Here is a 13,141-nt window from a genome sequence, read left to right as displayed (position 1 = left end):
CTTGATGGGGAAGGGATGGCCCCTGTTGTTATCATTGTTATTGTTCATTTATTTACTCTTGCTGCAGCATACAGGATCTTTGGTTGAGGTGTGTGGACTCAGTAGTTCTGTTGTGGGCTTAGTTGCCCTGAAGCATGTGTGATCTTAGTTTCCCAACAAGGAATCAAACCCACATCCTGTGCAGTGGAAGGCAGATGTCTAACCACTGGACCACCAGCGAAGTCCCTGGCCCATGTTTTAGGAAGAGGGGAAGTTGCGTTAGGAGCAGGTACACATATTTCACTAAAACATGAAAAGTCAGATAAACATGATGGGGGGAGCTGAAAGTGTGGACCAGAGGAGAAATTTTTTTTTTTTTTTTCTTTTTCCCTGAGACTTCACAAATTAGTCACCATCACATCCTGTGAATGACAAATCCTCCCAGCTTACTCGGGTTGGGGGCAGGCAGAGCCTATAGAAGCTGAGCCCCATAGAAAGCAGAGCCCTTGCTCCCAGCCTCACTTCTATTAAATAGCTGGGGGTACAGGCAGACTCTGCCCTTGCCCCAGACACGAAGTCAGGCAACTGACACAAAGAGCTGAGACCTCAAGGGTTTTGCAGCCTGGTTGTAGGAGAGGCTTCCAGCTATATCACCCTGAACCTGGTTCTCCAGGTCTCTCAGCAATTCTGAACTACTCAGTATCTTAAGGGGGAGGGGGGGTTCTTTTCTGAATCGTCATCCAGGGTAGATTTCTGTGCCTTCCAACAAGGCACCCGGCTAATTGAGCAGGAAAACAACATCATGCCACTTCCTTCAAGTGTTCTTCTTGGGGCTTCTCCAATTCTTACAATTCCCAGCTTCTCTCGTGAGACAACAGGGCCCATCTTTGTTGCTCTCTCATCTCACAGGATGGTCTCCATCAAAACATCCTGCTTTGAAGATTCTTTTGCTTGCGAGTGCAGATCTCATAGCTACACGGCCACCCTGGAAGTCTTTTCTTGTTCCCCCTTGTCCAACCAGGAGATCGTGTCTGGTTTGGAGAGCAGGTCCCTCCTCTCATGGTTCTGTTCAGGGTCTCCTGAGCAGGATCAAGATGCCCATTCCTGCAGATGAAGTCCACAGTCACCTCTCAGGAGTTCACAGCCCCTGGGGGGTACCTGGCATCCAGGTCCTCATGAAGCAAAAGGCACGTCCAACCATATGTCCAAAAGACAAACCATAATTTGTCTTTTCCAGTAGTCTTTTAATTTTTTAACTATTATTTCTGCAATGCCATGATTCTTGGCCCAAGAAGAAGAGGTGGTAAAAGTCAAGTCTAAAAGCATGTGGTCCCCCACATGATGTCCCATCTGGACATCCAGTGTTCCTTCCTCTCTGCACAAGACAGCTGCTCACAGGTGACCTGAATGCCACCCAGACTGCTGTCCAAGAAGCTTTGTGTGTGTGTGTGTGGAGTGGCTGGGGGTGGGGTGGGGGGGCCTTCACTGGCTCTTCATTGCTTTGCACAGGGTTTCTCTAGTTGTGGTAAATGGTGGCTACTCTTCATTGCGGTGCACAGGATTCTCATTGTGATGGCTTCTCTTGTTGCAGAGCAGACTCCAGGGCACCCAGGCTTCAGTAGTTACAACCTGCAGGCTCAGTAGTTACGGTTCTTGGGTTCTAGAACAGGAACTCAGTAGTTGTGGCACACGGGATTAGCTGTTCTGTGGCATGTAGAATCTTCCTGAACCAGGGATCGAACCCATGTTCCCTGCATTGGCAGGTGGGTTCTTATCCACTGTGCCTCCAGGCAAGTCCCCAAGCAGCATGTTTTAATAGCTGCAAAGAATTGACCAGAATGAGTGTACCAACATTTGCTCACCATAAAGTTCTTCCTACTTGTATTTTTCTTAAGCATGCTACAATTAATTTTTCATGCACAAAGCTTTGTCTTAAGTTCAGATAGTTTCCCAGAAATGAATTCCATTTTTAACCTAAGACTACTGGGTTAAAGGAGAATTTTTTATTGTGATAAAAAAAGTAAATAAAATTAACCATCTTAACCATTTCTAAGAGTACATGCAGTTGAGTATTGTTATGTGTATTCATATCATCATGCAACCAATATCCAAAACTTTTCATCTTGCAAAAGGGATGCATTAAACCCATTAGACAACATCACTCCTGCCCGTGGCACCTACCACTCTACTTTGTCTCCATGGATTTGATCACTATAGGGACCTCATGGAAGTGGAATTACACAGAATTTGTCTTTTTCATGACTGGCTTGTTTCACTTAGAATAATGTCTTCAGGCTTCATCCAGGTTACTGCATATGTTAGGATTCCTTCCTTCTGAAGGCCATCATGTGAGCAGACCACATGTTGCTTATTTAGTTATCTGTAGATGGACATTTGGGTTGCTAACAGATTAAAAAAAAAAAATTTAACCCAAGTCAGATATTTCTCCACCATCGAGGTTAGGAAAACAAGCAACTGCCATTTCCTAGATGAACCCGCCAGCTTTGTTTGTGTTTTTCCCCAGCAGAAGCAGCCACCTGAGCCACAGGTGCTCCTGGTCCTTGGGGTATTGCTCTTGCCCCCTGCTGCTGATTCACAGAACTGCTCCTTTGCTGAGCTCTGTCCCTGAGTCCCTGAGTTCCTGAGCCAAAGTGATGTGTTTTCACCCTCTTGGGAATATCAGGTGCTGTGGGTGCCATGACCTCTGTGCCTGACTAAGTCCCAGCTGAGCCACCACATCACATGCCTTGTGCACTGGGCCCAGCCTGAACTCAGGATTAAACTCTCCTCTCTGTGCACCCGTGTTAGGGAAATTAAAACAGAGATAGTCTTGTTCAGGCTGCCGACATAGGGGAACAGGTCTTTGACCAACTTCTGACATTGCCTGGACCACATGCTTGCCTAGAAGAACATCAATTGTTACCAGCAAGTCAAGCAGCACTTTAGATAAGAAAAGGAATGGATCTTGGAATTTCTTAAGCCCCTGAGGACCTGGCAAGTCCCCTAAGGTCTAAGGAATTGTATGACTCACAAGGTAAAACAAACAGCATTGTAAGAAGTAAAGAAAAACCAGAGTTGCATTTTTGAGCACAAACAGATGATGGTAATAGCCTGGGATTATAAATGGGAGCCCCCAAATCTGCAATTTGTAATCTTACCAGTGGGGTGGATGCACTGCCCAGGACCCTTTTCCCAACTGGGACTCCTAATTGCTGTTACTTGGCGCTTCCTGGCACTATTCAAGTCTGAATATAGGAATTGGCCCAATTTGGTGCTGTATATGCACTATCACTTCTCTCTGTTGTTTCAAACCTAAAATGAAAGTAAAACTTTTGGCAAAACAACTGAGTTGGAGGAAGTCTAAGGCACTTCTCTCCTTCACAGCTTCCTGACCCAGAAACAGCTAATCCTAATTGTTACAAGGCAGTTCATGGAGATATTTGATGCCAAATGTTTTGGAGTTGGACAAATCCAGAATTGGTTCCTAGTTCCTCCAATTACTTGCTCAGTTGTCCAATTACTTGGACAAGTTGGTTAGCCTGAACACATCTCTCTGGATCTGAATGTCCACCTATTACCCTAAGGTGGGCATGAGGCATATGATCCTTAGATTACTGACCCACATGGTTCATAACAATCATATGGCATAATTCATCCAAGATTTTATACCTCCTGTCTTAATGTGATTGTTAATAGTGTCCCCTTTCACTCCCCAAACTTTCCTAGTTTGGTAAATTGGACTTTATTAAAATTATGAACTTCTATTTCCCAAAAGATACTATTAATAGAAGGGGGGAAAAAGTCACCACTAAGAGAGTGAAAAGTCACATTGCAGAGTGGGAGAAGATATTTTCAGTAGATATTTCTGACAAATGTTGTTGTTGTTGTTTAGTCACTAGGTCATGTCTGACTCTTTGCCACTCCATGGACTGTAGCCTGCCAGACTCCTCTGTCCATGGGATTTCCCAAGTGAGAATATTGGAATGGGTTGCCATTTTGTCCTCCAGGGAATCTTCCCGACCCAGGGTTCAAACCCAAACCCACGTCTCCACTGAGCCACAAGGGAAACTCTATATTCAAGCTGTATTGAGAATTTCTACAGATCAATGAGGAGAAAACTCAATTTTTAAAAGGCAGAAAGATTTGAACTGGCACTTCACGAAAGGGAATATCCAAATAGCCAATAAGTGCTTTAAAAGGTGGGGTTCCCAGGTAGCTCTAGTGGTAAAGAACCCACCTGCCAACAAAGGAGACATAAAGACGAGGGTTTGATCCTAGGGTTGGGAAAATCCCCTGGAGGAGGGCATGGCAACCCACTCCAGTATTCTTGCCTAGAGAATTCCATGGACAGAAGAGCCTGGTGGGCTACAGTCCCTAAGGTAGCAAAGAGTTGGACATGACTGAAGCAACTTAGCACACAGGCATGAGTGTAAAAATGTGCTCAACTTCATGATTCAACAGGGAAATGCGAATGAACACCACAATGAGATAGTGCAATGGATCCACTAAAATGGACACATGTAAAATGCTGACAGTTCCAAGTCATGGCAGGGACATGGGTTGGATAAGAATTTTCAGATATCAAGTATTGCAGAAAGGAGTGATTTTATTAAGAACAAACAGCAGAGATACTGTGGGCACTGCAAGCACTGTGGGCCAACACCTCCTGACAGGCCAGGAAGAATCAATGCTTTTTGTGGATTAGTAGACAATTTTTAGCCTCAAGACTAAAAAAAAAAATTCTACTGGAAAGTTGGCATTTGATGAATGGTTAGGGCACTATAGGGTAAGTACCAGGGTGGGCATTTTTGCCTAATTTGGGGTCAGGAAGTCTGTTGGTGATGATCACGGTGGGGGCGTGGGGCAGGGTGCTTTGGGCACTGGTTACAGTCCAATTTGGAGGTGTCCTTGGTTATGGGCCTCGCACCTGTGGTCTTGGTGAGGATTCCACACTGGCGAAGATGTGGAGCATCTGAGACACTCACACTTTGCCACACAGCATGTGAGATCTAGTTCCCCAACCAGGGGTTGAACCCGTGCCCCCTGCATTGGAAGCACGGAGTTTTAACCACTTTACCACCAGGCAAGTACCCAGGAATGCTCATACACTCTTGATGGGTATCTTAGTCTGCTCAGACTACAAAACACCAGGGCCTAAATCACAGGCTTTCCCCCTTCACAGTTCTGGAGCTAGAAGTCCATGATCAAAGTGTCAGGATATTCAATGTCTGGTGAGTTCTCTCTTCCTGGCTTGCAGAGGCCACACTCTTGCTGCAGTCCTCACGTGACCTTTTTGTGCATGTATAGGCATGGATGGGGTGGGAAGAGAGAGGGCAGTGAGCTCAGGTGTCTCTTCTTACAAGAACACTAATCCTATCAGATCAGCACTCCACTCTTATGACCTCATTTAACCTTAATCACTTCCTTACTCCAAATACAGCCACACCGAGAGTTAGGACTTCAGCATATGATTTGGGGGAAATGCATACATTCAGTCCAGTCCATAAATACGAATGTAAACTGCTACAACTTTGCAAAATTATTTGGCAGTGACTACAGATTGGCTAAAGAAGCCACCTGCCAAGGCTGGAGCTGATGGTCCGATCCCTGGGTCAGGAAGATACCCTGGAGAAGGAAATGGCAACCCACTCCAGTATTCTTGCCTGAGAAATCCCATGGACAGAGAAGCCTGGCAGGCTACAGTTCATGGGATCACAAAAGACTCACATATGACTTACCGACTAAGCAACAACAACTAAGACTAAACATATACCAACCCTATGACCTAGCAGATTTGATGCCTTGGTTAACATTCAAGAGATTTTGAGCACATGTGTCCACAAAAAGATATATAGAAGAATATTCATAGCTGCTTTATGATAATTTCCCTAAAGCTAAAACAACACAAATGTTCATAGGTAAGAGAATAAATAAGTAAAACAAATAAATTGCAGTATATTCCTTCAATGGTAGGTTAACTATCTATTGCTGTAACAGATTACCCCCAAAGCTAGCAGCTGAAAGCAACAGATATTTATTATCTCACATAGTTTCAGCTCAGGACATTTAATTAGGCTGCAGTCAAGATATCAGTTAGGTCTGAAGCCATCGCTGGGCTTGAATGGGGCTGGAGGACCCACTTCCAAGATGGCTGACTCCTGTGGTTATTGGAAGGAGGCTGGTTTCTGCTGGCTGTTGGTAAAAGACCTCAGTTTCTTGCTATGTAGATTTCTTCATAGATGTCCACTAGAAGAGCAAGTGATTTGAGAGTAAGAAATAATGAGACGAGCTGGGACCTGGGGCCATTTGCTGCAGAGCTTGCACCTGGACAAATGGTCTCCTCTAGCAACAAAATATGAAGAAACCATTTGTTATTATTCTTTAGTCGCCAAGTTGTGTCCAACACTTTGTGCCCCCATGGACTGCTGAAAGCCAGGCTTTCATGTCCTTCACTTCCTCCCAGAGTTTGCCAAAATTCATGTCCATTGAGTCAGTGATGATATCTAACCTTCTCATCCTCTCCCACCCATTTCTCCCTTTCTATAGGGAACTAAAAATAACTGAGTACATGAGCAATTGGGGCAAATGATGCACAACAAAATACAAAAAGACTCAAAATCCAACTGCCACTTTTGAAGACCCAGGAGCAAATACAGGGTGTCAAGAGCAAAAGCAGGGCACGCCCCCGGCACACAGCACCACGGGAGGGGTGGGCAAACTACCTAAGCCACCCCTGGCCCAACAACATTCTAAAGACCCTATTATCTGATTGCGAGGCCCTGAGAGGCATACAGTGAACCTCTTTAAAATCTTCTTTTTATGGCTGAACAGTACATTGAGTCGCCATCTTTTATTTTTCTGAGATTTTTTTAAGATTTCACATCATTTACCTCTCTGTTTTCTAAGTTTTCTCCACTCAACACATGATGATTGAGCAACTGGAAAATGGGAGAAATTTTTTTAGACAAAGATGATGTTTTCTTATTTAACAAAGAATTAGGCAACAAAGGGGGAGGGTGTTTGATAAAACACAATTACTTTTAGGGCAGGGCAGAAAAAATTTAAGTATAGTTTGGGTCACTGTGTCTATTTGGGGCACGATCCCTCTTTAGAGTGCAGTGTGCCTCTGCGTTGCACATTAACTAGATTCCCTTAGAAGACACAGGAGTGCCTGCTTGCAAAAACAAAAACAAAAACAAAGCTAGTTTTTTCCTGTCACAAGCAAGGTAACTCTTCAGGAAAAGACATTCTTTCTCAATACTGTGAGGGGTCAGGATGATGCACAACTTGCTTTGCACGTGCATCTGGACTATGTAAACTGTAAATATGTTACTTTGGTGTATAATCCTTTGTCTCAAAACTAAATAATTGTGCTTTTACCTCTTACTAGTGGAACAGTGGGGTAGCTCCTCTCGGCCGCTCGCTGCTCCTGGGCCATGCAGCTGCCACTCTCTGTCCAAGTCAGGAGCGGCGGCCATAAGAAGATACCCCACGTCCAAGGTGAGGAGCAGCGGCTGCGCTTTACTGCAGCAGCTGAGAAGAGATATCACACGTCCAAGGTAAGAAAAACCCCAGTAAGATGGTAGGTGCTGAGAGAGGGCAGCAGAGGGCAGACAGACTGAAACCACAATCACAGAAAACTAGCCTATCTGATCACACGGACCACAGTCCTGTCTAGCTCAATGAAACTAAGCCATGACATGTGGGGCCACCCAAGATGGACGGGTCATGGTGGAGAGGTCTGACAGAATGTGGTCCACTGGAGAAGGGAATGGCAAAACACTTCAATATTCTTGCCTTGAGAACCCCATGAACAGTACAAAAAGGCAAAAAGATAGGACACCAAAAGATGAACTCCCCAGGTCAGTAGGTGCCCAATATACTACTGGAGATCAGTGGAGAAATAACTACAGAAAGAATGAAGGGATGCAGCCAAAGCGAAAACAACACCCAGTTGTGGATGTGACTGGTGATAGAAGCAAGGTCTGATGCTGTAAAGAGCAATATTGCATAGGAACCTGGAATGTTAGGTCCATGAATCAAGGCAAATTGGAAGTGGTCAAACAGGAGATGGCAAGGGTGAACATCAACATGCTAGGAATCAGTGAACTAAAATGGACTGGAATGGGTGAATTTAACTCACATGACCATTATATCTACTATATGGCCAGGTATCCCTTAGAAGAAATGGAGTAACCATCATAGGCAACTAAAGAGTCTGAAATGCAGTACTTGGATACAATCTCAAAAACAACAGAATGATCTTTGTTCATTTTCAAGGCAAACCATTCAATATCACAGTAATCCAAGTCTATGCCCTGACCAGTAACACTGAAGAAGCTGAAGTTGAACGGTTCTATGATGACCTACAAGACGTTTTAGAACTAACACCCCCAAAATATGTCCTTTTCATTATAGGGGACTGGAATGCAAAAGTAGGAAGTCAAGAAACACCTGGAGTAACAGGCAAATTTGGCCTTGGAATACAGAATAAAGCAGGGCAAAGGCTAATAGAGTTTTGCCAAGAGAAGGCACTGATCATTGCAAACACCCTCTTCCAACAACACAACAGAAGACTCTACACATGGACATCACCAGATGGCCAACACCGAAATCAGATTGACTATATTCTTTGCAGCCAAAGATGAAGAAGCTCTATACAGCCAGCAAAAACAGGACCGGGAGTTGACTGTGGCTTGGATCATGAACTTCTTATTGCCAAACTCAGACTTAAATTGAAGAAAGTGGGGGAACCACTAGACCATTCAGATATGACCTAAATCAAATACCTTATAATTATACAATGGAAGTGAGAAGTAGATTTAAGGGACTAGATCTGATAGACAGAGTGCCTGATGAACTATGGACAGAGGCTCGTGACATTGTACAGGAGACAGGGATCAAGACCATCCCCCAAGAAAAGAAATGCAAAAAGCAAAATGGCTGTCTGAGGAGGCCTTACAAATAGCTGTGAAAAGATGAGAAGTAAAAAGCAAAGGAGAAAAGGAAAGATATACCCATTTGAATGCAGAGGTCCAAAGAACAGCAAGGAGAAATAAGAAAGTCTTCCTCAGCCAGCAAAGCATAGAAATAGAGGAAAACAATAGAATGGGAAAAACTAGAGATCTCTTCAAGAAAATTAGAGGTACCAAGGGAATATTTCACGCAAAGATGGGCTCAATAAAGGACGGAAATGGTATGGACCTAACAGAAGCAGAAGATATTAAGAAGGGGAGGCAAGAATACACAGAAGAACTGTACAAAAAAGATCTTCACGACCCAGATAATCACGATGGTATGATCACTCACGTAGAGCCAGACATCCTGGAATGTGAAATCAAGTGGGCCTTAGGAAGCATCACTACGAACAAAGCTAGTGGAGGTGATGGAATTCCATTTGAGCTATTTCAAATCCTAAAAGATGATGCTGTGAAAGTGCTGCACTCAATATGTCAGCAAATTTGGAAAACTCAGCAGTGACCACAGGACTGGAAAAGGTCAGTTTTCATTCCAATCTTAAAGAAAGGCAATCCCAAAGACTGCTCAAACTACTGCACAATTGCACTCATCTCACACGCTAGTAAAGTAATGCTCAAAATTCTTCAAGCCAGGCTTCAGCAATACGTGAAGCGTGAACTGCCAGATGTTCAAGCTGGTTTTAGAAAAGGCAGAGGAATCAGAGATCAAATTGCCAACATCCACTGGATCATCAAAAAAGCAAGAGAGTTCCAGAAAAACACCTACTTCTGCTTTATTGACTAGGTCAAAGCCTTTCACTGTGTGGATCACAATAAACTATAGAAAATTCTGAAAGAGATGGGAATACCAGACCACCTCACCTGCCTCTTGAGAAACCTGTATGCAGGTCAGGAAGCAACAGTTAGAACTGGACATGGAACAACAGACTGGTTCCAAATAAGAAAAGCAGTACATCAGGACTGTATATTGTCACCCTGCTTATTTAACTTACATGCAGAGTACATCATGAGAAACCCTGGGCTGGAGGAAGCACAAGCTGGAATCAAGTTTGCCAGGAGAAATATCAGTAACCTCAGATATGCAAATGACACCACCCTTATGGCAGAAAGTGAAGAAGAATTAAAGAGCCTCTTGATGAAAGTGAAAGAGGTGAGTGAAAAAGTTGGCTTAAAGTTCAACATTCAGAAAACTAAGATCATGGCATCTGGTCCCATCACTTCATGGCACATAGATGGGGAAACAGTGGAAACAGTGGCTGACTTTATTTTTCTGGGCTCCAAAATCACTGCAGATGGTGATTTCAGCCATGAAATTAAAAGACACTTACTCCTTGGAAGAAAAGTTATGACCAATCTAGACAGCATATTGAAAAGCAGAGAAGTTCATTTCAGTTCAGTTCAGTCGCTCAGTCATGTCCGACTCTTTGCGACGCCATGAACCGCAGTACACCAGGCCTCCCTGTCCATCACCAACTCCTGAAGTCCACCCAAACTCATGTCCATCGAGTCAGTGATGCCATCCAACCTCTCATCTCTGTCATCCCCTTCTCCTCCTGCCCTCAGTCTTCCCCAGCATCAAGGTCTTTTCAAATGAGTCAACTCTTCACATCAGGTGTCCAAAGTATTGGAGTTTCAGCTTCAACATCAGTCCTTCCAGTGAACACCTAGGACTGATCTCCTTTAGGATGGACTGGTTGGATCTCCTTGCAGTCCAAGGGACTCTCAAGAGTCTTCTCACCAGATGGTCAACACCAAAATCTGATTATATTCTTTACAGCCAAAGATGGAGAAGAGCTATACAGTCAGCAAAAACAAGACCAGGAGCTGACTGTGGCTCAGATCATGAACTCCTTATTGCCAAATTCAGACTGAAATTGAAGAAAGTGGGAAAAACCACTAGACCATTCAGGGCTGCAGTTCATGCAGTCGCAAAGAGTCGGACACGACTGAGCAGCTGAACTGAACTGAACTGAACGGCGAGTGATGTTAACTGCTGCTCTACCCATATGGCTCTTGGGGGCTGAGTCTTTTTTTTTTTTTTCTGAGCGTGAGCACCTGTCAGTAGAGATCACAGTGAGCGTGCACGCCCGTTCTACGGCCAAAATCAGAGATGTGTGCGCATGAGCAGCGAGCGGAGGCCGCCCCCCACACCCAAAGGGCGGGAGTACGTGCGGGTACGTGCTCGCGTAGAGGCCGGAAGTAGTGCCGCGCGTGCGCAGATGCAAGCGCGCGCAAAACCCGGAAGTGGGGCTGTCTAGCCCGGAAGTGGGGTTGTGTAGCCCGGCAGTCGCGGGCTATGGAGGATTTCCCGCCGAGTTGCGGGGCTGTTGGTGAGGAGCCGGTCGAGGAGGCCGAGGCCCAGGTGGCGGCCTGGAGTGGGGACAGCGGCAATGTGTCGCAGAGCCACAGCAGCGCCTCGGGGCCGTGGGAGGACGAGGGCCCGGAGTCGGGCGCGCCAAGCCGGGACCCGCCGCTGCTGCGCCGCGCCGCCGCGGGCTACGCCTCCTGCCTGCTGCCTGGCGCGGGGGCGCGGGCCGAGATCGAGGCGCTGGACGCTAGCCTGGAGGACCTGCTCACCAGGGTGGACGAGTTTGTGGGCATGCTGGACATGCTGCGCGGCGACTCCTCTCACGTAGTCGGCGAGGGCGTGCCTCTCATTTACGCCAAGGCCACCGAGATGCGGCGAGTCTACAGCAAGATCGACCGGCTGGAGGCCTTCGTGGGCATGGTCAGCGCCAGCGTAGCCAGGCTGGAGGAGCAGGTCGCCAGGGCGGAGGCCGAGCTGGGGACGTTCCCCAGTACGTTCAGGAAACTGCTTCACACGATTAACGTTCCCTCGTTTTTCCACAAAGCGCCCTCCGGCAGGTCCCAGCTGACCGGCTACGAACCCCCCGTCGTCTTTCGGACGGAAGACCACTTTCCCTGTTGCAGCGAAAGACCTCAGGTCTGAGTCTGTCGGACAGCGCTGCAAGAGGACAGGTCTGAAATTATCTCGACTGTTAATCAGATCAGTTGAAATTCCTGTTACCGGACACCTCTGATGTTGGAGTATGAAATTGTAAAGTTTATTTTTTGCACACTTGATTGCTCACTCTCCTCATCATTTCACGTGGAATGTATGGTTTTCTATGTCTTCCAGTTCAAACTTGAAACACGAAAGCTGCTTGGTGGGGGAATCCCGGAAGCAAAATGTATGAACTTACCTGCACACTGTGGCAGAACTGTCATTTTTAGGCATTTTACAGCTCAACTAACAGTATTACCTTTTCAACATTTGTATACTTGCAATACTCTTAGGAAAACTACTGAGCCCTTAAAGCCTTGTTAATTGGAGCCTAACAACTTATTGACCAGAGACGTATTCACGCGTCTTTTGTTACCCAAACTATTGCCTGGAGACAGTTCGATATTCTGTTATAGAACAAATCAACGGCCACAGCTGTTACTTTCTGCAAAAATCTCCCAATCAATAAAGTGCTGATCGTGATTCAGATTTCTATAGCATACTTCAGGGTAGGTGGTAAATTATTTTAAATTATATTAAACTTTCCATATGATGGATTGTAAACCAAAGGAAATTATATAATTTTTGAGAAAATGTTTTTATTGCAACTCATTCTGAAGTTGTATTTGAAAGTATAACTCCAGTCTTAATTTGTCCGAGGCTAACACGTCTGTATATGATTACCAACGTTTGGTTTGTAACTTAAAAATTAATAAAAAGTTTAAATTTTATTGGAAAAGCTTTCTGTCTGAAAAGGACTTTACATGTTTGCCTTTTGTTTGTTCGAAGGTAGACATGTTTTGTATGTAATTTTAGGAGTGGGATAAAGTTCACAGCTTTAGATATTTGTTTCTTCTCAAAATGAATATTTAAATCACTTGTGTGATGAATCGACTGGTATTAGAATTTTGTTTTTTCACCCTGAGGACCTAGAATCTTAAACATCCTTTGAAGGGACAATAGGCTAATCTGTTTTATAAGGTGGTCCTAGCTTGTTGTTGAGTCTCTAATTTGTGTGCGACTCTTTTCGTGACCCCATGGACTAGCCCGCCAGGCTCCTCTGTCCATGGGATTTCCCTGGCAGGAATACTGGAGTGGGTTACCTTTTCCTTCTCTAGGGAATCATCCTGACCCAGGGATCTAACCTGTGACTCCTGCATTGGCAGGCGGGTTCTTTACC

General features: G+C 45.1%; 1 protein-coding gene across 1 annotated transcript; it reads left to right on the top strand.

Annotated features, from left to right (window-relative positions):
* The first annotated feature begins 11,172 nt into the window (after nt 1-11,172).
* On the top strand, nt 11,173-12,692 carry BLOC1S4 (biogenesis of lysosomal organelles complex 1 subunit 4). Its single transcript, XM_043906117.1, has one exon. The coding sequence runs from the start codon at nt 11,254-11,256 to the stop codon at nt 11,905-11,907; it is 654 nt and encodes a 217-aa protein (XP_043762052.1). The 5' UTR covers nt 11,173-11,253; the 3' UTR covers nt 11,908-12,692.
* Nucleotides 12,693-13,141: the final 449 nt, after the last annotated feature.

This window comes from Cervus elaphus, chromosome 6, assembly GCF_910594005.1.
Source record: "Cervus elaphus chromosome 6, mCerEla1.1, whole genome shotgun sequence".
Taxonomy (NCBI): Eukaryota; Metazoa; Chordata; class Mammalia; order Artiodactyla; family Cervidae; genus Cervus; species Cervus elaphus.
This window is presented reverse-complemented; position numbering and strand designations above follow the sequence as displayed.

Bases quoted from the DNA above. Each gene is read 5' to 3' on its own strand.
- BLOC1S4 (XM_043906117.1), top strand. From the start codon at position 11,254: ATGGAGGATTTCCCGCCGAGTTGCGGGGCTGTTGGTGAGGAGCCGGTC.